Source organism: Theobroma cacao, chromosome 6 (genome assembly GCF_053813885.1).
Source record: "Theobroma cacao isolate CCN51 chromosome 6, ASM5381388v1, whole genome shotgun sequence".
In the NCBI taxonomy this organism is placed as follows: Eukaryota; Viridiplantae; Streptophyta; class Magnoliopsida; order Malvales; family Malvaceae; genus Theobroma; species Theobroma cacao.
Window position 1 is genome coordinate 8,086,386 of NC_142644.1, and position 24,312 is coordinate 8,110,697.

General features: G+C 31.2%; 1 protein-coding gene and 1 long non-coding RNA gene across 3 annotated transcripts; both read left to right on the forward strand.

Annotated features, from left to right (window-relative positions):
- Positions 1–3,990: 3,990 nt before the first annotated feature.
- Positions 3,991–5,949, forward strand: LOC148762050 (uncharacterized). Its single transcript, XR_016026886.1, has 3 exons — positions 3,991–4,133; positions 4,783–4,866; positions 5,736–5,949. It is a non-coding gene; the product is annotated as an uncharacterized LOC148762050 (long non-coding RNA).
- A 10,901-nt stretch (positions 5,950–16,850) lies between these two features.
- LOC18595619 (Galactose oxidase/kelch repeat superfamily protein) lies at positions 16,851–23,497 on the forward strand. Of its 2 annotated transcripts, none has more exons than XM_018123915.2 (7): positions 16,851–17,218; positions 17,298–17,483; positions 18,064–18,293; positions 19,272–19,442; positions 20,069–20,174; positions 21,679–21,885; positions 22,890–23,029. In XM_018123915.2, the coding sequence occupies exons 1-7, from the start codon at positions 16,997–16,999 to the stop codon at positions 22,944–22,946; spliced, it is 1,179 nt and encodes a 392-aa protein (XP_017979404.2). In that variant the 5' UTR covers positions 16,851–16,996; the 3' UTR covers positions 22,947–23,029. The 2 variants fall into 2 exon arrangements, with proteins under 2 accessions (XP_017979404.2, XP_017979403.2); XM_018123914.2 differs by having other exon boundaries at positions 16,856–17,218; positions 23,021–23,497.
- The last annotated feature ends 815 nt before the right edge of the window (positions 23,498–24,312 follow it).

The following is a 24,312-nucleotide window of genomic DNA, read 5'->3' on the forward strand; positions in this document are numbered from 1 at the left end:
TTATCTAGAGTTTATTTTTAAATTCCCTTTATGTATTTTATGAAATGAGAACGAGATTAAAACAGGATTTTTGATGTTTTAGGAATAAATGTGACAAATAAAAATATATTGTATTGATTATGAAATTGAGTAATTGGAGGCTACAAATTGACTTGAAAAATATATATTTTCCTAGGAATGGCTTATGAGAAATGAGTATATGTGGCTATATTTTATGAATGCATTGGGAAATTTATGTAAGTTGTTTTACTATGCAGGCTGGATAAATAAATAAAAGCCACGTTATACTGTCGAAATTTTATTAAAATTGGTGGGTTAGTCACTGCAGTGACGGGTTTCCGTAGAGTGCCTATTAAAGGGGCACGGTAAACCCAGTTATATAGTTACTCCGGTTGTAGAGGCTAGGAGGGTAACTCCTGGGGTAGTATTAGAGCTCACTTCACGTCGAACCCCCACGTGAATGTGTAACTCGGCCAACGTCAAGGAACGGCTGGTTTTTAAAAATAAAAATGTGTTTCACGTGTGAATATTTTAACACCCTTGGCGGACTCGGTTAGATGCCTCGGCCAAGGTATCCCCGAGGATTAGTTTTGGCTTGAGCCTTGTTTTAATAAAAGACATAAGCCTTAACAACTGTTTTGGTAAATTACAAATATTTTATGGTTTAAGAAATAAATTGAAAACATTATGAAATGGGTTGAAATTTGTTGTTTAAACTTGCCTCCATTTTACTCGCCTTTAGATATTTATGATAATGTCTGTTTACTCATTGGGATTTTATAATCTCACCACCCTCCTTTCCACCCATTTCAGGTTCAGTATAGACTGTAGATAGCTGATCTCATTGAGGACTACCATTGGATCTACATTTTCCAAATCGTAGGTTCACAGTCCTCTTTACTTTTGTTTATTCGGGGGCCCTCTTGTTATTGTAAATTAAATTAAATATTTTGGCTTACTGTATTTCAGTATGTATAAATTTATTTAGCTTTTACGCTATAAAAATTATTCACGTATAACTCTATAAATATTGTTTTATAAGAAAATAGAATATTTTCTTATTATATTCAAATAACTGTAATTTCGTTTTAAATGAAGATTTTAGACTTTTAAACTCATTTTGAATATGAATTATTTGTTTTGTACTTGTATATTACGTTTTAGCCAATTTCAAAATTTTTGAAAAAAAATGACCAAAATACCCCTGTGTGGCGAAAATTTTATTTTGATTGTTTTTTATCTAAAATAGTATATATTCTCTAAAAACTCGATATTTAACAATGATTGCTCACAGGAAAGGAAAGAAACTGATATGTAAGCCTTGCGGGGTTCCGATTGGCATTCCGGATAATGAGTGTCAATCGGGACGTCGCGGCGATTGTCATGGGCTCGAGGGAAGTACCGGGTCATGACATGCATAGCTTAGATAACATTCTCATACTTATCCAAAGTCTCGGTGGAGTAATTTTTGAAATTTACACTTTTGCCCCCGTAAAAGTAAAAAATTACATTTTTGCCCAAAAAACTGAAAAATTGCCCATAGATATATTTTTCATCCCTTATACTCATACCATTCTCAAATTTGTCAAATTTGATCTAAATTCTCTCAAAATCTCAAATTTTGTTCGTGGGTGGTAAAATTACGATTTTGCCTCTACACTCCATAAATCACCAGAATTAAACTTTTTCACTTCTTATCATTAAATTATACTTCAAATAGTTAATCTTGGTCAAAAATATCACTCCCTGATCAAATTATTATCTTAGGTGGCAAAATGACGACTTTTACCCCTGAACATCAAAATTTTCGATTTTACCCTAAATGAACCCTCGAACTCCGAACAATTATTTTTAGTCATTCCTTGACTATAAAATATTAAATTTCATCCTACAATTCCTATTTGAACTAGTTCGAGGTTAAATCAACTCAAGTGTACCATTAGGTACAATACCGAGTTTCGTCTATTCTTAGGTGCTTTTCCTAGCATAATAACATGCTACTCAGTGCATGTATGTCATGACATGTGTTTATAGTGTCAGGTTTTACAATATCTCACTACCCCTCTAATACGAGCAATTGAGATATTCATATCCTTCAATCCATCAGAGACCACAAGATTAACAATATGAGAAATGCATCTCACATGAAAAAATCTATTTCCTAAAATACTAGTTCCAACAACAATAAATTTTTTCTTCAAATGTCCCATTGCAACATCATTTGAACTAGCATTATCAACAGTGATAGAAAAAATCTTTTGGATCCTCTAATCAAGCAAACATTTACTAATTGCCTTACCAATGGCTTCACCTTTGTGACTAGGGATGAAAATGTGTACCCTATTATAGGGTACCTATGGGTACTTGACCCGGTTATACCAGCTTAGGGTACCCTATAATTAGGTTTGGGACGGATTCGGGTAGTGATTTCACTACCCGTATCGGGTTTATATAAGGTTCGGGTATTACTCCTTAGGTACCCGTTACCCGAACCCAATTATGTTAATATTCGGGTTACACGGGTACTCACCACGAACCCGATCTCAATACCCATTTATATATTTTTTATTTATTTATTTTATGCTAAAAATTCTTGTAGGACTCAGTTACCCTATTAAAGTTTAATTAATTACAAAATAAAATTACAAAAGGAGGGAAATATAAACCATACCTTTAGCATTACATGAGAGAGTCAAAATAAATTAAGAAAATCACCTAATAAAGACATTACTTTCCAAGCATAATGGTTTATAATGAATTTGGAAAGTAATAGTACTTTAACATAGGATTCTATGAAAAAATAAAAAACATAAATTAGGAGTACGTTTATATATATTTTATTGTTATTTAAATGATTAAATTAAAATAACTGAAATACCCCATACTTTGATATGGTGATAAATAAAGTTGATCGAATGCAAATTGAGGTCAATTAAAATGTTTAGAAGTGATAAAAGAAAAAAGGAGTAGTTTAGGATAAAATGTTTCGCAAGTGAGAAAATAATAATAAAATAATAATAATTTTATCGGAGGAGAATTTGTGAGATAAAAGGCGATTTGGAAGTCAAGTGAGGCATAATAAGGTATTTTTGGTACCAAGGAGACAAGATAAAAAAATTTTAGAATAAAATAATATTTTATTACTAAAATAATATTAAAATATTAATATTTAGCCGAATGTCGAAGTCAATCAAGAAGGAGGATCATATGGTTGATCCAAGTGGGGGAGAAGATGACAAGCCCGACTCTACAGAAATATTTGTGATGACATACATGTGGTGGATAGCATGTTTACATGCTAAGAGAGTCTTGAAAAATTTACAAAAGTCGGTATTGTACCTAGAGGTACAATAAAGCTGATTTAAGCCTCGAACTAGATCAAATAGAGAATTTACAATGAAATTAAGAATTTTAAAGTCCCAGAATGGGTTAATATGGTGATTCGGAGTTCGAGGATCAATTTGGAGTCAAATTGGAATTTTCGCTATCTAGGGGCAAAATGGTCATTTGCCACCTGGGGACAAAATGGAAATTTTTAGAAAAGATTTTTGGCCCCATTTGACTTATTGGAGTAAGATTTGAGGTTTAGAAGTGAAAAATTTTAATTTCGGTATAATTTGGAGTAAAAGGGTAAAATGGTAATTTTACCATTCGGAATCGAAAATTTAATTTTTTGAAAGGATTTTGATCAAATTTAATTATTTGGAGTGTGAAATGAGTATGAGGAGTGAAAATTATGCATTATGGAAAATTTTCAATTTTTGGGGTAAAAATGTAATTTTTGAAAAGTTCGGGGGCAAAAGTGTAATTTTGAAAAATTTGCTCCACCAAAACTTTGGAAAAATCTGGAAATTTCACTTAAGACTTGGATAAGTCAAAGGGAATGCATGGTGAAAAAAATAGGACAAGTGGATGGCTAGAAAAAAAAATGAATTAATAAAATATTTAAAATATGAATAAAATAATATTATTTCATTAAACAATAAAAAGGCATAAAAAAAAATCAGCCCACCCATTCTTCTTCTTCAACATTCGGCCAAGCAAGAAACAAGAGAGAGAAAGGAGAAAACAAAACCCTAGAGAGAGAAAATCAAAGAAAAAGTGTGAATTTTCAAGGAAATTAAGTGAAAAAGGTGAGATTTTTTCTATTAAGCTTGAGTTTTCTTATTCCCAAGCATTTCTCTTTATTTTCCATGATTAAATTACATGTTTTCATGATGAATTCAATTCTAAAAAAATGGGTTAGGAGAGAGAAAGTTGTTGGATTTATTTGATTTTAATTTATGTTAGTGTTTTTAGTTAGTTTAGCATATTTAGAAACAAAACAACAAGAAAAGAATTTATTTTCTCCCCCAACCATTAATGGCTGAATTTACCATGTAGTGAGTGAGGATGAGTTTGATTTTATTCTAGGAGAATTGGTTAAGGAATAATGAATTATGAGCCTAGAAAAATAATGGGAATTTTCGGAGCAAAAATACGAATTTTTACCCACTAGGGGTATTTTTGTAATTTGCTGTTGGGACTGATAATTTGCATCACACTGAGGGACATTAAGTTAATTTGGGTGTAATTGAGGTATAGAAACTGAAAAGAATTAAATTGGAGTTTAAACGAACCCGTTAGGAATTTAATCGGGTGATAAGACGAATTAGGCTAATACCGGATTTAGATAGTTACCAGTGCATTTTTGCATTCCATATCATGCATTGGTAGTCCAAATTAGTTTAATTTTGATTTAGTACCAACTTAGTGAAATTCTCGATTTTGTACTGTGTCAAGGTGGTGAGTCCTCCAATAAAGGCAAGAAAATTACATTCGAGGACCAGTAGACAGAGTGCTTCGAAAGTCTGCATTCTAGACATTGTGAGTAAACTTATTATCGTCTTAATTATCTAGAGTAGTTTTATACAACTATGTGATTTTATGAAAAATGGGTTTAAATGGTAAATTGTTATGTTTTAAGGAAAATTGTGATTTTATAAAATGATTTTATAAATTTTCTGAAAAATCGAATATTGGTTTTGAAAATAGAGTAATTGGAGACTGCTAGTTTGTGTTGCAAATTTATGGTTCTGAATTGAATGGCTTATGACAATAAATGAGCATGAATGGCTAAACTGATTTTGGTGTTATAATTATTTATACTGTGTATTCAGCCTTGAGAGGCTAGGTTGTGATAAATTGCCATGACATGCTAGAATGAATTTTATTGATTGGTGGATTATATATTAATTATTTACTGCAGAGGGGGTTCCGTGGACCAGCCTATTAGAGGGGCACGGTAAACTCCATTATATTATTACCTCGAACGGAGAGACGCGTAGGGTATCTCCTGGGGTAAAGCTTAGGGTTCACTTCACGCTAAACCACCACGTGAAGGGGAACTCAGCCAACGCCAAGGAACGGCTGTATTTTTCTCAAACTAAAAATATATTTTAAGTGTATATGAAATTTTAACAGCCTTGGCGGACTCGGTTGGATGCCCTGCGCAAGGTATCACTGAGTATGAGTTTTGGCACGAGCTAAAGTTTTAAGAAATTCATAAGCCAAGTTGATTACTCGATTTATATGGATTGATTTTATTTGGTTGAAATGAACTGAAAGGTAATGAAATTACAGTATGATGACTTATTTTAATTGTCTCCATTTACTCGGCTTTAGATACTTTAGATGGTATCTGTTTACTCACTGGGATTTTATAATCTCACCACCCTCATTTCCTCACATTTCAGGCTCAAGGAATTCCATAGTTAGCTGATTTTGACAAGGACTTTCATTTGGACTCGAATCGGTAAAAGCTGTAGGTTTCTAGCTTCCGATGAATTTTGGATAGATGTGGGCCCACGTGTCACTGTAAAAGAAATTTTATGCTTTGGTTATTTGTTTTATAGTATATATGTATATAATTATCTTTTACGCTATAAGAATTATGTATCGATAGTTTTATGAAAATTATTTTACAAGAAAATAGTTTATTTTATTGAATATTTTTATTATATTCAAATGATCAAATTTTCACTTCAAATGAACGTTTTAGATACTTAATTTTTTTTTTAAATCATTAAATATATATTTTCAGCTTACCTACTACATTTTTAGCAAGTTTCGAGGTTTTCGACAAAAATGACAAAAATGCCCCTATGAGCAAAAAAAAAATGTTATGTTATGATTTGAAAATGATTTGTAATCCTTCGTATTTTGATTATTTGATAACTATTGCTCACCGGGGAAGTGCGAAAGCTGATACGAGAGCCTTGCGAGGTTTCGATCGACATTCGGGGTGAAGAATGTTTGTCGAGGCTTCGCGGCGGTTGTCACGGGCTCGATGGGGAGTTCCGGGTCGTGACAATAACCAACATTAATGTATTTATTAAAAGCTGACAAATATATTAAAAAGTATAGTTACTCAAATTATTAATATGATGATATTAATATATTTAAATTAAAAAATTATTATATTATTAATTATGTTTAAATAATATGAATATCATATCATATTACAAAGGAATATAATTATTATTATATATATACTTTAAATATAAATATATTTACTTTTTATTTTCTGTTAACATTACAAAAATTATAACTTATAATATATATACTTAAAGAGAGTCTTTGAGATTAGAATAGTTTTGGAATCTAGCTATTTTTTTTTAATTTCATGTAATTAAGGACAAACTCATATAGTTAATTAAATTAATTCATTAAACTATGGTTATTAATTAACTTGGAATATTTTTTAATATATACATTGTATATATTGGATTCATTTATAAGAAATATAATTACTAAATTATATATATACTAATACTTTTTGTATATGTATACTTTAAATGTAAACATATTTACTTTCTATTGTATATTAACAGTACAAAAACTATGACTTTTAAAATTATTAATTATAATATATATATATATATATTTATTTATTTATTTATATAAACTTATAATATATAAACTTTAAGAGAAGTTGTGAGATTAGAATTGTTTTGAGATCTAGTTATTTTTTTAATTTCATATAATTAAGGACAAACTCTTATAATTAATCAAATTAATTCATAAAACTCTTATATTTACTTTATATATATTGAGTTCATTTTTAAAGAATATAATTACTATTATACATATAGTAAAATACTTTTAGTGTGTGTGTGTGTATATATATATACACTTTAAATATAAACATATTTACTTTCTATTTTGTTTTAGCATTACAAAAATTATAACTTATAAAATTATTAATTATAATATATATACCTTTGTTTATATAAACTTAATTATCTAAAAAGAAGTTGTGAGATTAGAATAGTTTTGAAACTTAGCTATTTTTTTTTAATTTTATGCAATTAAGAACAAACCCATATAATTAATTAAATTAATTAATGAAACTATGATTTTTAATTAACTTGTAATATCTTTTAGTATCTATACTCTATATATATTGGGTTTATTTATAAGGAATATAATTACTATTATATATATACTAAAATACTTTTAATATATATATATACTTTAAATATAAATATATTTATAAGGAATATAATTACTATTATATATATACTAAAATACTTTATATATATATATATATACTTTAAATATAAATATATTTACTTTTTATTTTGTGTAAATATTATAAAAATTATAACTTATAAAATTTTTAATTATAATATGTATATACACACTTTATAGTATATAACTTGTAATGTCTTTTAATACATACACTTTATATTATATATTATGTTCATTTATAAAGAATATAATTACTATTATATAAGTTAATAATTACTAAACAATAAAATAATATTGATTTATATTATATATTATGTTCATTTATAAACACACTTTGTAGTTTTTGATTATTTAAATTTAAATATTATTATTAATGTTTTTATTAATTTAATTAGTAGTTAATTATATGAAATATATAGAAGAAATATTATTATATATGGTTATAGGTTCGAGTTTGGGTAATTGTGTACCCATAAAGAACATTTTAATAATTTTCTTATCTAATTGAGTTTTTAAACGAGTTAGGGTAATTATAGGGTAGTGAAAATGTATTAGGGTTAGGGTTATAGTAGTATTTTAAAATTATTTGGGTAGTTAATAGGATTTAAGTATTTGATTTTTTATAGGGTTAGGGTTTGGGTATCTCAAAATTAACGGGTACCTTACCTGTTGACAACCCTATTTATGACTAGTGATCAGACAAAAAGTTCAAAATTCTTTTTGCTACTTCTAATCATTATCAATAAAATGGGCAAGTAGACACATATAATTAATTCTTCGTATTGAAGTCCATGTGTCAGTGGTAAGACACATTCTATCAGGACATGATCTTAACAATGTTCTCATTCGAGTTTTTTCATTAATATAAACCTTATAACAACCCCTAGTAACAGTCCATCGTGACAATATATGAAATCTAGAATATACTTTATTTATGTGTTTCCTATATCATTGATTTTCCACAAACTTAAAAGACAATCCATCTAAAATGATCATTTTAGCTAAACTCTTCCTAATTGCCTCTTGATCAAACTTTCAACTACCTAACCCATTGTAAAGCCTGACCTTATAAAATACTTGTCATGACATGCATGTGATGGATAGCATGTTTGCATACTAGGAAAGCCCCGAAAATTGTTAAAAGCCGATAGTGTACTTAATAGTATAACTAAGTTGAACTAAGCTTCGAACTAGATTAAATAGAGAATTTAAGGTGAAATTGAGAATTTTAAAGTCTCAGAATGACTTAAAATGGTGATTCGGAGTTCGATAATCAAATTGGAGTCAAATTAGAAATTTCCATATCTAGGGGCAAAATGATAATTTTGCCACTCGAAGACAAAATGGGAATGTTTTTGAAAGATTTTGATATATTTGACTTATTGGAGTATAATTTGAGGTTGAGAAGTGAAAAATTGTAATCCCGGTATTTTTCGGAGCATAAGGGTAAAATGGTAATTTTGTCACCCTAGGGGCAAAATCGTAATTTTCCACCACCAGGACACTTGTCCAGCACATGGTCTTCTCTTATCCTCATTTTGACCTTTGACTAATCATGTGGTGGAGAATGGAAGCATAATTATTAAAGTATAAAAAAAAAAAAAAGAAAAATAGACTAACAAGCATGTGACATGTGTCAAGTAAGAATATTTTATTATTTTTCATAAAAATTAGCCCATATTTATCCCATTTTCTCTTCATGTGGCCGGTCATAGTAAGAACAAAGAGAGGAAAGGGAAAACACAAAACCTAGGTGGGAAAATTGAAGAAAAAGTGTGGGATTTCAAGGAATTAAGCAATCAAAGGTAAAATTTCTTGATTTTGACTTGTGATCTACCTTTCCCATGCATTGCTCCTTATTTTTCATGATCAAATTTCATGTTTTCATGGTGAATTCATGGTTGACCAAATGGGTATAGAGAGAAAATGAAGTTGGATTGATTTGATTCTAAGTTATGTTAGTGTTTTTAGTTAATTTAGCATATTTAGTGTAAAACCCGACCCTATAAATACATGTCATGACATACATGCATTGAGTAGCATGTTATTACGCTAGAAAAGCACCTAAGAATAAACGAAACCTGATATTGTACCTAACGGTACACTTAAATTGATTTAACCTCGAACTAGTTCAAATAGGAATTGTAGGATGAAATTTAATATTTTATAGTCCAGGAATGACTAAAAATGATTGTCCGGAGTTCGAGGGTTCATTTGGGGTAAAATTAGAAATTTTGATATTCAATGGCAAAATCGTCATTTTGCCACCTAAGATAATAATTTGATCATGGAGTGAAATTTTTTACCAAGATTAACTATTTGGAGTATAATTTAATGATAAGAAGTGAAAAAGTTTAATTCTGGTGATTTCTAGAGTGTAGGGGCAAAATCGTAATTTTACCACCCACGGACAAATTTTGAGATTTTGAGAGAATTTAGATCAAATTTGACAAATTGGAGAATGGTATGAGTATAAGGGATGAAAAATATGTCTATGGGCAATTTTTCAGTTTTTTGGGCAAAAATGTAATTTTTCACTTTTACGGGGATAAAACTGTAAATTTCAAAAATTACTCCACCGAGACTTTGGATGATTCTGAGAATTTTATCTAAGCTATGAATATATGAGACAAGTGTATGGTGAAAATTTGGAAACAAATGGATGAAATTTTAAAAATGGGCCAATGGGAAAGTGACATGTGGCATTTTTTTAATGATATAATATTATTTTAATGAAAAGTCAGCCCATTTAAATCCAAATTTTAAGTGCTGGCCGGCCATAAGGAAGAACAAGAGAGGAAATAGAGAGGAAAGGAAGAAAAAAAGAAAAACCAAAGAGAAACAAGAAAATTCAAAGGGAAATTCGTGGTTTTCGACCGTTTACACGTCTAACGGTAAGATTTTTTGATTTTAGCTTGATTTCTACCTTTCCTATACCTTTATTTCCATTTAGCATGCTTGAGGAGAGAGATCAAAAAGTGATATCAAGGGCTGGACGAAATTCTAGGGGAGAGAAATTGAAATTTTTAGGTTTTGATTTTTAGTTAAATTGATAGTTTTAGTTAGTTAAATGTGTTTAGAAATTAAATTGGGTAAGAAATCATTGAATTTTCACAATACCCACTCTTGGCTGGATGCTCAATGCTGTACAATGATGATGAATTGATTTTATTCTAAGGAAAATGAAGAGAAAATGATGAAAAACGATTAAACGTGATTGAAAAACAAAGTAGAAAATTAACCGACTTAATGTCCCATTTTTGGCCGAATTTTTCAAGGAAGGGAGTGAGCTGATTTTGTTGTTTTCAGAAGGTTATTGGCTGATATTTAATGGTTAGAAATGTTGGAGAGAGAATGGGATGATTTAGAGCTAAAATGGAGCGCGTTAGCAATTTATCGAGCAAAGTGCCAAAAATAGGTTAATACCGCGTTTAAGCCGTTTTAGGCTATTGCATTTCATACCATGCATTAGTATAGGATTTAAGTTAATTATATAGTGATTTAGCATCAATGTGATGAATTGTGTAAATTTTTGTAATGTGTCTAGGAGGAAAGCCTTCCGGAAAAGGCAAAGAAGTCGTACCCGACGAGTAGTGATCGGGGCGCTTAGAAAGCTTTTAGTTTGTACAAACGGTGAGTAAACTTATTATTATTGTAAATTATCTAGAATTTATTTTAAATGCCCTTTATGTATTTTATGAAATGAGAACGAGATTAAAACGAGATTTTTGATGTTTTAGGAATAAATGTGACAAATAAAAATATATTGTATTGATTATGAAATTGAGTAATTGGAGGCTACAAATTGACTTGAAAAATATTTATTTTCCTAGGAATGGCTTATGAGAAATGAGTATATGTGGCTATATTTTGTGAATGCATTGGAAAATTTATGTAAGTTGTTTTACTATGCAGGCTGGATAAATAAATAAAAGCCACGTTATACTGTCGAAATTTTATTAAAATTGGTGGGTTAGTCACTGCAGTGACGGGTTTTCGTGGACTGCCTATTAGAGGGGGACGGTAAACCCAGTTATATAGTTACTCCGGTTGTAGAGGCGAGGAGGGTAACTCCTAGGGTAGTATTAGAGCTCACTTCACGTCGAACCCCCACGTTAATGTGTAACTCGACCAACGCCAAGGAACGGCTGATTTTTAAAAATAAAAATGTATTTCACGTGTGAATATTTTAACACCCTTGGCAGACTCGGTTAGATGCCTCGGCCAAGGTATCTCCGAGGATTAGTTTTGGCTTGAGCCTTGTTTTAATAAAAGACATAAGCCTTAACAATTGTTTTGGTAAATTACAAATATTTTATGGTTTAAGAAATAAATTGAAACATTATGAAATGGGTTGAAATTTGTTGTTTAAACTTACCTCCATTTTACTCGCCTTTAGATATTTATGATAATGTCTGTTTACTCATTGGGATTGCAAAATCTCACCCAACTCCTTTCCACCCATTTCAGGTTCAGTATAGACTGTAGATAGCTGATCTCATCGAGGACTACCATTGGATCTGCATTTTTCAAACCGTAGGTTCACAGTCCTCTTTACTTTTATTTATTCGGGGGCCCTCTTGTTATTATAAATTAAATTAAATATTTTGGCTTACTGTATTTCAGTATGTATAAATTTATTTAGCTTTTACGCTATAAAAATTATTCACGTATAACTCTATAAATATTGTTTTATAAGAAAATAGAATATTTCCCTTAATATTTCTTTTATTTTCTTATTATATTCAAATAACCGTAATTTCGTTTTAAATGAAGATTTTAGACTTTTAAACTCATTTTGAATATGAATTATGTATTTTGTACTTGTATATTACGTTTTAGCCAGTTTCGAAATTTTTGAGAAACAAATGATCAAAATACCCCTGTGTGGCGAAAATTTTATTTTGATTGTTTTTTATATAAAATAGTGTATATTCTCTAAAAACTCGATATTTAACAACGATTGCTCACAGGAAAGGAAAGAAACTGATATGTAAGCCTTGCGGGGTTCCAGTTGGCATTCCGGATAATGAGTGTCAATCAGGGACGTTGCGGCGATTGTCATGGGCCTGATGGAGGTTCCGGGTCGTGACACATTTTGCATTCCATATCATGCATTAGTAGTCTAAATTAGTTTAATTTCAATTTAGTACCAATGTGGTGAATTTCTCGATTTTGTACTATGTCAAGGTGGTGAGTCCTCCGATAAAGGCAAGGGAATTGTACCCTAGGACTAGTAGTCTGAGTATTTTGAAAATCCCCACTCTAGACATTGTGAGTAACCTTACCATCATTTTAATTATCTAAAGTATGTTTTTATTCGGTTTTGGTGAATTTTATGAAAATGAGTTCAAATGGTAAATTTTTATGTTTTGTAAACAAAATGTGTTTAAATGAAAAGACTTTATAAATTGTCTTGAAATGAAATAACGATTTTGAAAATAGAGTAATTGGAGACCACTAGTATGTTGTAAATTTATGATTGGAAATTGATGGCTTATGTTATATTGTTATTGTGTTGGCATGATTGGTTGGGTTGTGTTTTATGAATTGTATGAATTATTTTATTTTACCCTTGCAAGTTGGGTAGTATTATATTAGCCTTGTCATGCTGTTAAATTTTTATTATATGGTGGGTTTAGCTTGCTGCAGTGGGCGGATTCTATGGACCAGCCTATTAGAGGGGCACGAAATCTAGATATAAATATGTACCTCGGTCGGAAAGATGCGTAGGGTATCTCCTGAGGTATGGTTATAGTCCACGTTAAACAGAACCACCTCGTGATGATGAACTCCGCTAACGTCAAGGAACGGTTGTGTTTTTCAAACTAAAAATATGTTTTCGTGTATACGAAATTTTTACAGTCTTGGCAGACTCGGTAAGATGCCTCGGGCAAGGTATCCCCGAGAATGATTTTGGTAGGAGCCAAGTTTTTTTTTAAATACTCATAAGCCATGTTGACTATTTAAATGAAATGAATACTTATGTTATGAAAAAATTATTTGGATGAACTGTTTTAATAGTCTCCTTTTACTCGGACTTTAGATCTTTTGAATGATGTTTGTTTACTCACTGGGATTTTATAATCTTACCACCCTCCTTTCCCTCTATTTCAGGCTCAGATTAGACTGTAGATAGTTGATCTCATCGAGGACTACCATTGGGTTTGCATTCTTCAAATTGTAGGTTTATAGTTCTTTTTACTTTTGTTTATTCGAGGACCCACTTATTATTGTAAATTAAATTAAATACTTTCGTTTACTGTATTATAGTATGTATGAATTTATTTAACTTTTACGCTATAAAAATTATTTACGTATAACTCTAAAAATATTATTTTATAAGAAAATAGAATATTTTACTTAACATTTCTTTTTTTTTCTTATTATATCCAAATAATCGAAATTTCGTTTTAAATAAAGATTTTAGACTTTAAAACTCACTTTTGATTATGAATTATATGTTTTGTAATCGTATATTACGTTTTAACCGGTTTCGAAATTTTTTGAGAAAATTAACTAAAATACCCCTGTGAGACGAAAATTATTATTTTATTTGTTTTGAGTTAGAAACAGCTTAAAATCTTCTAGAACATAATTTTCGGCAACGATTACTCACGGGAGAAATGAGATACTGATATTAAGCCTTGCGAGGTCCCGGTTGGCATTCTGAAAAATGAGTGTCTATCGAGGTACCGCGGCTGTTGTCACGGGCTCGAGGGGAGTACCGGATCGTGACACCCATTCCCTCCTGAAGCAAAAACTAACTCCATTTGCTTGTTCTCCTCACTATCACGCACCAATTTCAACTTAGGACAAACTTGAATGTGATTGTTCAAAGAAGATGTTCCATTTTTTTTTTTGTATCAGCACACATTTCTTTACCACAATGAGAACATTTAATCTTCTTATCATCTTTCTTATCAATGAATTTGGTGAAGTGATCCCACACAAGTGATGTAGATTGAGATGGCTCCCTTTGCTTCCGCACTTTGCTTACAACTTCAAATGTTTTGTTGGTTTTAGTAGAACTAGCAGTAACATGAGGTGTAGATTTTGATGGTGTTGGTGTTGGTGTCTCACTAGTGGCGAAATTTGTTTCTCATTAGTTGGCATCTACAAAAAAAAAAAGTAATACTCAAATATTAATTCCAATATTTAATTCCAGCATATTGCCAATCATTTTAATTAAAAATCTAAATAATAATTATAAACATTAATTCTCAAATATAATTCTTAATGTTTAATTCTAGCATATTGTTAATAATTTTATTTGAAAATCCAAGCAATAATTCTAAACATTAATTCCCAAACATAATTTTTTATATTTCATTTTAGCATATTACCAATCATTTTAATTAAAAATCCAAACAATAATTCTAAACATTAACTTCCAAACATAATTCGTAATGTTTAATTCTAACATCCATACGTTAATTCCCAAACATAATTTTTAATGTTTAATTCTAGTATATTACCAATCATTTTAATTAATTATCCAAACAATAATTCTAAACATTAATTCCCAAACATAATTCTTAATGTTTAATTCTAGCATATCACCAATCATTTTAATTAAAAACTCAAATAATAATTCTAAATATGAATTCCCAAACATAATTCTTAATGTTTAATTCTAGCATCAAATCATTTTAATTAATTATCCAAACAATAATTCTAAACAGTAAACTCTTTGAAATGTTTAATGTCAACTAAGGTTGAAATAATCTATGGTTGAGAAAAAAATTTAATTCCCAAAAATTAAAAATCAAACCTATCATTTTTCTAATCCCTTAGAATTATTTTTATTTGCACTACTATTATTTTTTATAAGCAAAAAACAACATATCATTCTCATAATCTCTAACATATTTTCTCTCTATCATGAAGTTTAACCAAAAATAATAATATTCATAATTCTCAAGCTTTCTCTTTCTTGTTATTTTCACAAAATCAATAACAAAAAAAATCTATGATTTACCTTGTTAGAATAAGTGGCTGGTAGCAATTTGGAGTGATAATGAAACACCAATTGGAGAATAGAAAAGAGCCAAGTGACTTGGTTGTTGGTTTAGGGTTTAGTATGAAAGGGAGAAGTTGAGAGGGAAGTGAAAATTAAGGGGGGTGGGGGGGAAGGGGGAAGAATAGCAGATGTGCTAGGGGGTTTAATGAAGGGTAAGGGTGTCTCCCCCACCCCCCAAGCAAAAAAAAAAAAAAATAGGAAGAATTCTCGGTTAATCGGTCAGTTTGGGGGAAGAGGGAGTCCCGACCAAAAATCGAGCCGATCGGCACAACCGATCATTGCCCACTCCTAACGACCAATACTAAAATAATTAAATTATCCTTCTTTTAATCTTATATAGATTTTATTGATTAAAGTGTATAAATCCTCTTTTCTTATTATATGCAAAAATAAGTATTAATCTCTTTCTTCCAAATTGAATATCCACTTTAACATTTTTTTTTATCAAACAAGAATAATTTTAATCATTAATTATTCTAATTGCCATATCTATAAACTATTAGTGAAAATCTAGATTTTAAAATTGCCCTTGTCACTCAAAAAGTATGCTAATTATCTATAATTTATGTACCTATCCTGCAGAAATTAAAATTTGAAAAAAATACTAAAAAAGGGGTGATTTTAAGTATATTTGGTTTAAGATTATTTTCATTTAACATTAATGAATTCATATATAGTGCCCAAATAAGCTTTCTCATTTTATTATATTTACTTGTTTCTACTTTCCTTGTCCCATATTTTTTGTTGTCCATCTTTCCTTTTTAGTAGTTAAAAACTAAAGTATTTTTCCTATGTTTATACACCTAATACTCTTACTTTTAATCTACTACAAAATCTTTTTCATGATTTTCTTCTTTACTTTTACATATTAAAGTATTGAACATTTATATTATATATTTTTTCAAATTTTAATATGCATCACGTCAAAGTTCAAGTTTTTGTTTTAATTTATAAAAAAAAAAGTCAAAAAGAGACAAATATTTAGAGACCAAAAGAATAATTATTATTATTGTTAACTACGAAAACCTTTTTATTTTTTAAAAGTAACTACAAAAGCTTATTATTTTTAACTTCAAAATCTTATTTTTATTTAAAATTTTATATTACTTTTAACTTCAAATTAAAAGCTGGGCTGAGCCCATCACATAATATTTTAGAATTAAAATAAAATAAAATAATATGTTTATTTATAAACAATACTACCTCTGGGCCGGGCCGAAGTCGAAACGTGAAACCCAAAGGCTTGAGCTGAGGTTAAGGGCTTGAGCGAGTAGTGGAGTAGCCTGACCTTGGACGCGTCTGCTCCGTAACAAAGAGAAACAATGACCGCATTGGCCCCATAATGTCCATAGTGTCGGTGTAGGAAGGATAACAAGGAAGAACAGCTGCAATTCCCACTCACTTGTCTGCAACTTGAACGGCTTTTTGAGAACCCAAAACAGAAAAGAGAGAAGAGATGAGATGGTGAGGCAGATAGGGAAGCAGACCTCAGGAACGGCGAGATTGGTATTGTTATGCGTCGGGCTGCTGGGGATCGGACTCATTGCCGATTTCTTCTGGGCTTCATCTGCCCGCTTCAATTCTTCTCTTTCTATTTCCAACAACTGGTCTCCTCATTCTTCCAATGCCCCTGCATTCGTCGTCCCCTCCAAGCAACCTGATCAATTGCCCTCAAAGCCAAAGGTAACAACACTACCTATTTCCTCCCATTTCTTTGATCAATGGCGAATTGCCAGAATACCAATTTGCTTTGGTGTTGTAGGGAGAAAGTGTTGAAGAAAAGGCTCCTGTTCCTCAAAGGCTGTTAGCAGCTACTTTTGCTGATTTGCCTGCTCCACAACTCAAATGGGAGAAGATGGCAGCTGCACCTGTTCCTCGTCTAGATGGGGCTGCAATACAGATTAAGAATCTTCTTTATGTCTTTGCTGGATACGGCACCATTGATTATGTTAGTACTACCCTTTCTACCTTCTTCAATATAATATAATCCTATCCTAATTAGGCTTCTTTTGATTGTTACTTTTCTTACTTCCCGGAACATGAGTAAAAAAAACATGTTTGGATAGAAACACATATAGTATTAAATATTTTGAATAATTAACATTAAATCTATCACTTATCATTTTTGGAGTGCAAAAAAGCATGATGTTGCTTTTATATAGAACAAGTGTGTTAGAGTTGGTGTTGCATATTATTTATCCGCTTCATCTTTTATCATTATTGATTATGCTTTTGCTCTTAGCAACTGTTTATGAAGAAAAAGCAAGTAGCAAAAGCAACAATTGACCAAGAGTTTTATTTATTTCTTGAAATTTAGTATCTTCTTTGGGTTTTTGAAAGTAAGTTGTGACAATTCTACTAAATGCTTTGATTTTGTTCATCTTTGAGATCATACTGCTACGGGCTTTCCTTGGTGCCGCTAATCTGAATTTTAAGTTCTTATATGGTGATTTTTAAGCTTATGTTTGTGCTAAATAGAGTTATAATCCTCACTGTTTTCTTTTTTGTTTTCAATATCTGTACCATAGGTGCATTCACATGTTGATATATACAATTTTACGGATAATACATGGGGAGGAAGATTTGATATGCCAAAAGAAATGGCACATTCACATTTAGGGATGGTAACAGATGGGCGATACATTTACGTGGTCACAGGACAATACGGTCCTCAATGCAGAGGGCCTACAGCTCACACATTTGTTCTTGATACTGAAACAAATAAATGGCGGGACATGCCCCCTTTGCCACTCCCTAGGTATGTGCAGATATCAAATTTTGCAGGAGATGTATACTAGTACTCTTAGAGGAAACACAATGTTCTTGCACCAGAATAACTTTGTATGTTTGGACGTAAGCATGTTTACATGCTCATTAAATGGGTAAATAATAGTGCTGGAAAATGGATAAAAAAGGTTGTTCACTAGAGAAACCTTGTCTCTGCATGAATGACAAATGAGAATAATGAAGTTGTTTTAAGGACAAATAAACTTTCTGAGAAATTCTTTTTGTTTGGGTCTTTTTGCGCATTTGTAATTTCTTGTAATTTCAATTACTTAGGCTCTACTTTCCCCTACATTAGTGCATGTGTAAGCTCTCTTTAATGTATCTAGTCTGCATTTTGGAAAGAATCTGATTTTGTGCAATGTAGTTTCTGCTACTTGTTTTCTATCAACTTGTATAGTTTATGTCTCACTTTTCATCATTTGCCGAGTGTCCTTTCTTCTTCGTTTTCATTTCTGTTGAGTAGGTTCTGAACTTGTCCACATTCACAGTTGACTGCCAATGGCATAAGAGAGATGCCATTATACTTCATTTAGACGTGGTTTTCTTTAATGCTGTTGGTGTGCTACCATTTCTTTCTGTGTCTTTAAAGCTTCCATAGAACAAATAAATTGCATCTTTATCATTAATTTACAAATTTGACCCTCAGAGTTTGTGGTTCGCTTCAATTGGCTTTTGCCATTCAATTCTGCTTATAATTTTGGTTGCCTCATTCTCTCTTTCCCTCTCATTGTACATTTGCTGATGCAAGTTCTTTGAGGATCCATTTTTCGGTAGTTCATAATTGTTCCAATGGGCCTTCTAGAAACTAGAAACAGTGATTCTGAATAACGCAGTCTCTGGCTTAACTGGTAATATTGCATTGGTGATTTTGAATGTATGTGTTGTATGTCCAAGTTGTGGAGTTCTTATGAACTTGACACCCTGAGTGACAGGCCTTGACCATTTTCAGGTATGCACCAGCCACTCAACTTTGGAGAGGTAGACTTCATGTGATGGGTGGCAGCAAGGAGAACCGGCATACTCCTGGATTAGAGCATTGGAGTCTTGCTGTCAAGGATGGGAAAGCATTAGAAAAGGAGTGGAGGAGCGAAATACCCATTCCACGTGGGGGACCACACAGGTTTGTCTACTTGTTTTCTGTAATATTGTCTTTCTCTGTCAGTAGGTTGGCAGATTCTGCTTTTTGTGTTGTTTGGAGTTTTAGGTGCATGTCCTTCACTACAGTGATTTACATTTACGTTATAAATTGATGGCATCTTATCTTGACATGTGTATCTGCTTTGTATATAGATGAAAATCTGAATGGATGTATGTATCTATGTTTAGTTTGTGCCATTAATCAAATGATATGTAAAGCAAGTTGGACATTAGTTGGATTTCAGGATGCTGTTATTGCAATTGTTCAGTATTATCATATTTTGGTGTTAGAAATTTTTGGGTTAAATCTCCAGTTTCTGATATGTTATTCTCATTTATGTGTAGTGTATTTCTTCATATTTTGAAACAATGAAATTGGACTAACATAGAACATTTATCCAATATTTAAGAAGGAAGAGAATGTAAATTCTGTTGGCATGATTGACACATTGAAGTTGTTGGAAATATTGTTCTTGATCAGTACATGCTGCTTTGGGCATATGAGTGTCTCTTTGTTTTTGGGAGCTAAGGAAATAGTATTTTGATTTCAATTGTTTAGTCCTTGTGCTGTCTCACCTGAACTTTATCTTTCAAATGTTATTTATGTAGGGCCTGTGTTGTCTTTAAAGATCGGCTTTACGTTATTGGGGGTCAAGAGGGTGATTTTATGGCCAAACCTGGATCACCTATTTTCAAATGCTCACGAAGAAATGAGGTAAGTGGGTTATTTTTGTTTTTTCTTGATGGTTCTGTTCAATTGGGTTTAACAAAACGAGTTCTATGTCATTTTATGTCAGTTTGTTTTCTTAAAGCATTTTATTTCATTTTCTTTGGTTAGCATGGAATGTATAAACACTGAACTTCCTACTTGGCATGCAATGTACTAATTTATTGATGGTATATTGGCATAGCTCAGTTAAATTTATGGTAAGATCTGAAGAAACCAAATCTCTTAACTGAATTCATACTGAACTGAATGTTGTTAAAGAACCCACCAAATTGAACTAAGATTAACCTGGTTCACTTCTGTTGATAAACTTTTTACTATATTTTTTTAGAGTTTTGTTCCATTTTACTAAATGGGTATTAATAATATATATTTACAATATTTTATGTGTAAATGATAAAACATAACAACTTTATGCATTATTAAGTTATTATTACATGGTTTAAGTGAATAATTATGTGTGAATGCTTCTAAATTATACTAGGAAAAGTTACTCTTACATGGATTTGTTTTATATGCAAATGTATGCAATGAAGATTGTAAAATGATTTTGATGTATATTAATATTTTTAATATATTATCTGCGCTTATGTATGCTTTAGCTGAGGTATCTATTTTTTAAGGAATCCTAATTGAGTCAAATTAAATTTGATTGATTTCTTAATATTGAAATTGAACAAAACTAATTATGCAAGGAAAATAATGCCAAACTGAACAGTTGAGACTAATTTGGCTTGGTTTTAGTTTTCCTCTTGTGTTCTTGCACCTCTCATTGTTTTTCTCACCTTGCTTTTCTCCCTGCCTCATCCACCGACACAAGAAACCACATATTTGCTCATCGATGTGTGTATGTAAATCTTACCCAAAGAACACAGTGCTATTAAAAGATAAACAGATTTACGTGATATCCAGTCCATATATTCATGCCATGAGATCAGAGGTCATGTTACTCCCTACAAGTATACCCTACTATACATCTTTCTTCCTTAAAATTGAAAATTATGTAAATTATGCAAATGAAATATGTGGTTTAGATGAGGGAATATCTACAAACTCATTACCAATGTTATTAGCAATGTAGGCAAAATGCAAGTGAGCCTTGTTATGTTATTTCATCTGTTTTGAAAGTATTAATGTAATAACTTTCTGTGAGTATTTTATGATGCGTGATTTATGCAATGTGATATATTATATGTGAATAAATGGGTATCATAAGTAATTAATTTTATGTGTTACAAATTGCGCCCTGGACTACTAGACTGATGTTTTCTCTAAAGTCAGATTATTGCATCTGTACCTTTTTGCAATAGATTTGGTATTTTCTCGAGCTTCTGAAGATGTTAATGGTTAATTTAATCTCTCCTTGTTAGGTTTAATGAGTTTTCCACTGGTCATCCTCCCTATCTTGTCTGATAAATTTTGCATTAAGTATATCTTTTCCTTTAAATATATATACAGACATATATTTAACTCATTTTCTAATTTTTCCCAGGTGGTATATGGTGATGTATACATGCTGGATGATGAAATGAAGTGGAAAACGTTACCTCCTATGCCAAAGCCAGATTCACATATTGAATTTGCTTGGACAATTGTTAACAATTCTATAGTCATTGTTGGAGGCACGACAGAGAAACACCCTGTAACCAAAAAGATGGTTCTGGTCGGAGAAGTGTTTCAGTTTAATCTAGATACACTGGTACCATCTTCTTATCCTTTGTATGGCTTGATAATAGAAGATTGTGGTATATATGGATGTATGTTACATGCACAAGCCTATATGTTTTTGCTGTGTGTGCATATATATACATACGCACAAGTGCAAAGAAGACTAGGGTGTGCACATATGTGTAGGTATATGCATACATATGGCAAATGTGTGCAACTATGTAATTATCCACAAAATGACCCTCTACAATGCTCACACATGCCTTAATTTGAATTGCTGCAGCTCAGTATGTTGGCACTTCCTTGTTCCCTTCAGCTTTATCTACTTTATTTTTGGGCAAACTGCATTTCTCGCACCAGTAGTTTTCACAGTTGACAGAAACTATTGTGTGGTTTTTTATTTTTGACATGTAGACTCAGTGGGGTTTCCTTCATTATGAGTAGGGAGTCACTATGTTAACTTCTTAATGAAAGGATAAAACAACCTGGCCATTTTACTCTTTTTATAAGACCATTTTAAGCTGAGAGTGTTCAGTTTTTCTTAAGGTAAAAAATTAACGCTGCTACATCTTTTCGTTATGGAGGAAATCTCAAGGGCTCTAAGAGTTGAAAATGAATCCATGTATGATTTTTGCAAAACACGACAACCATGGGGCATTGAATGTAGTTTACTGTAATTGTTTTTTAATCTCGAGTCAACTCCTTTTATGAGATTGAATGCATTTCTGATTTTGCCATATGCACTTCCTTCTTGCTGTGCATCTCAGGCCTCATTTCTAAAAGTTTGAACAAGTTTGCAAGAAGTGGATTCTAATTTCTATTAAATGCTCTGGTATACTTTTAACATGTATGCATTTCCGTTGCATGTATGTTACTATACTTTTTAACATATATGCATCTATATGTGATAATCATCATATATGATACTATATTCATAACTTTGGCTTGTGGGCATATTTTATGTCATGTAAATTACATTTTGAATGTTCTCTGCACTACATTTATAGTTTTTGTAATCTGCATATATCATTGCAGCAGCAGCAGCAACAAGCCAACCTGACTGTGAAGTCGCCTACTGTTCACATGAAGTGAAAATTTTGGCTACAAGGTGCCTAATTTAGAGTCTTGCCATTAATCTCTGACGTTTGTTCATTCTGATTTTGCAGAAGTGGTCCGTGATTGGAAAACTCCCCTTCCGTGTGAAAACCACACTGGTCGGATATTGGCGAGGATGGTTGTATTTCACATCTGGGCAGCGAGACAAAGGGCCGAGTGATCCAGCACCTAAGAAGGTCATTGGAGAAATGTGGAGAACCAAGTTAAAATTGAACTCATAATCCATCTTGTCTTGATATTTTACCAAATATCTGCTCATTGTTTAAATCATTGTTATATTGATTATTTTTTGGCAGCATTCTTGTGGTATAGGTATTGGCATCTTTTTCCCCAGCTGTAGTATGTCATTAAAGATCACCATACTCAGCAGGAAATCATTTCACATATGTAACTTCAATGTACGAAAAAGTAATTAACCCTATATTACTAATTATTCATTTTGTCACATCTGGACATGGGGTTGGATGCTCCCATTTTTCCCCCATGGTGTGCATATGAAGTTAAGCGCATTAACATTTATTTTTCCACTTGTACGGTCCACGAGTCATGAGAGCTGTTTCATTCAAGATTTTAATATGGCTGAAATGGTTAGTTTCATTTGGATAATAATATTCATTGGCACGTGTGTGGGTGGGAATTAACTATTTTTAAATGTGGAGTGGGACATTGTGTTGCCTCAAAATTTAAGAGGTTAATTGAAAGTAATAGAAGAATAAGAGTTTATTTAAATTTTTTTAAATGAGAAATAATTTTTTTTTTTATATTATGTTATTTTAGTTCAACGATAATTTTATATTTTTAATAATTAAAGAGTTAGTCCAAATTCTTTTTCGAAGATTACATTTTAAATGTTGTTGTTAGATCATCAAAGCAATTTAATGTTCATATAAAGAAATGGATAGCAGGAAAACGATGATTGTCCAAAAGATTTAAATATTTACAAGTAAATCAATAAACGTGATAGAAAATGAATCACACGAGGCTGATGGGAAGAATAAGTCTTGCTTTTTTATTTGTTTTTATTTCTTTTAAAAAAAACAAAAAAGAAGAAGAACAGGGTCTTATGCTTTTCAATAAAATATTATCCCTCTTTCTATATATATGAAATTTAATGAGTCAATTCAAATAAAAAGAAAAACATTTTTAATGTAGATGGCATCATGATCTTAAGTATACTTATTAATTAATTATTACTGATTTTGACGATTTCTTTTAAGTAAAGTATGTTAATTTCGGGTGTCATAATGAGATTAGTCCTTAATGATCCATATAACTCAATCTTGTAAATGTATTTTCACATATTTTATATTTTTAAAAATTTGAGATTTTAATTTTTTTTTAT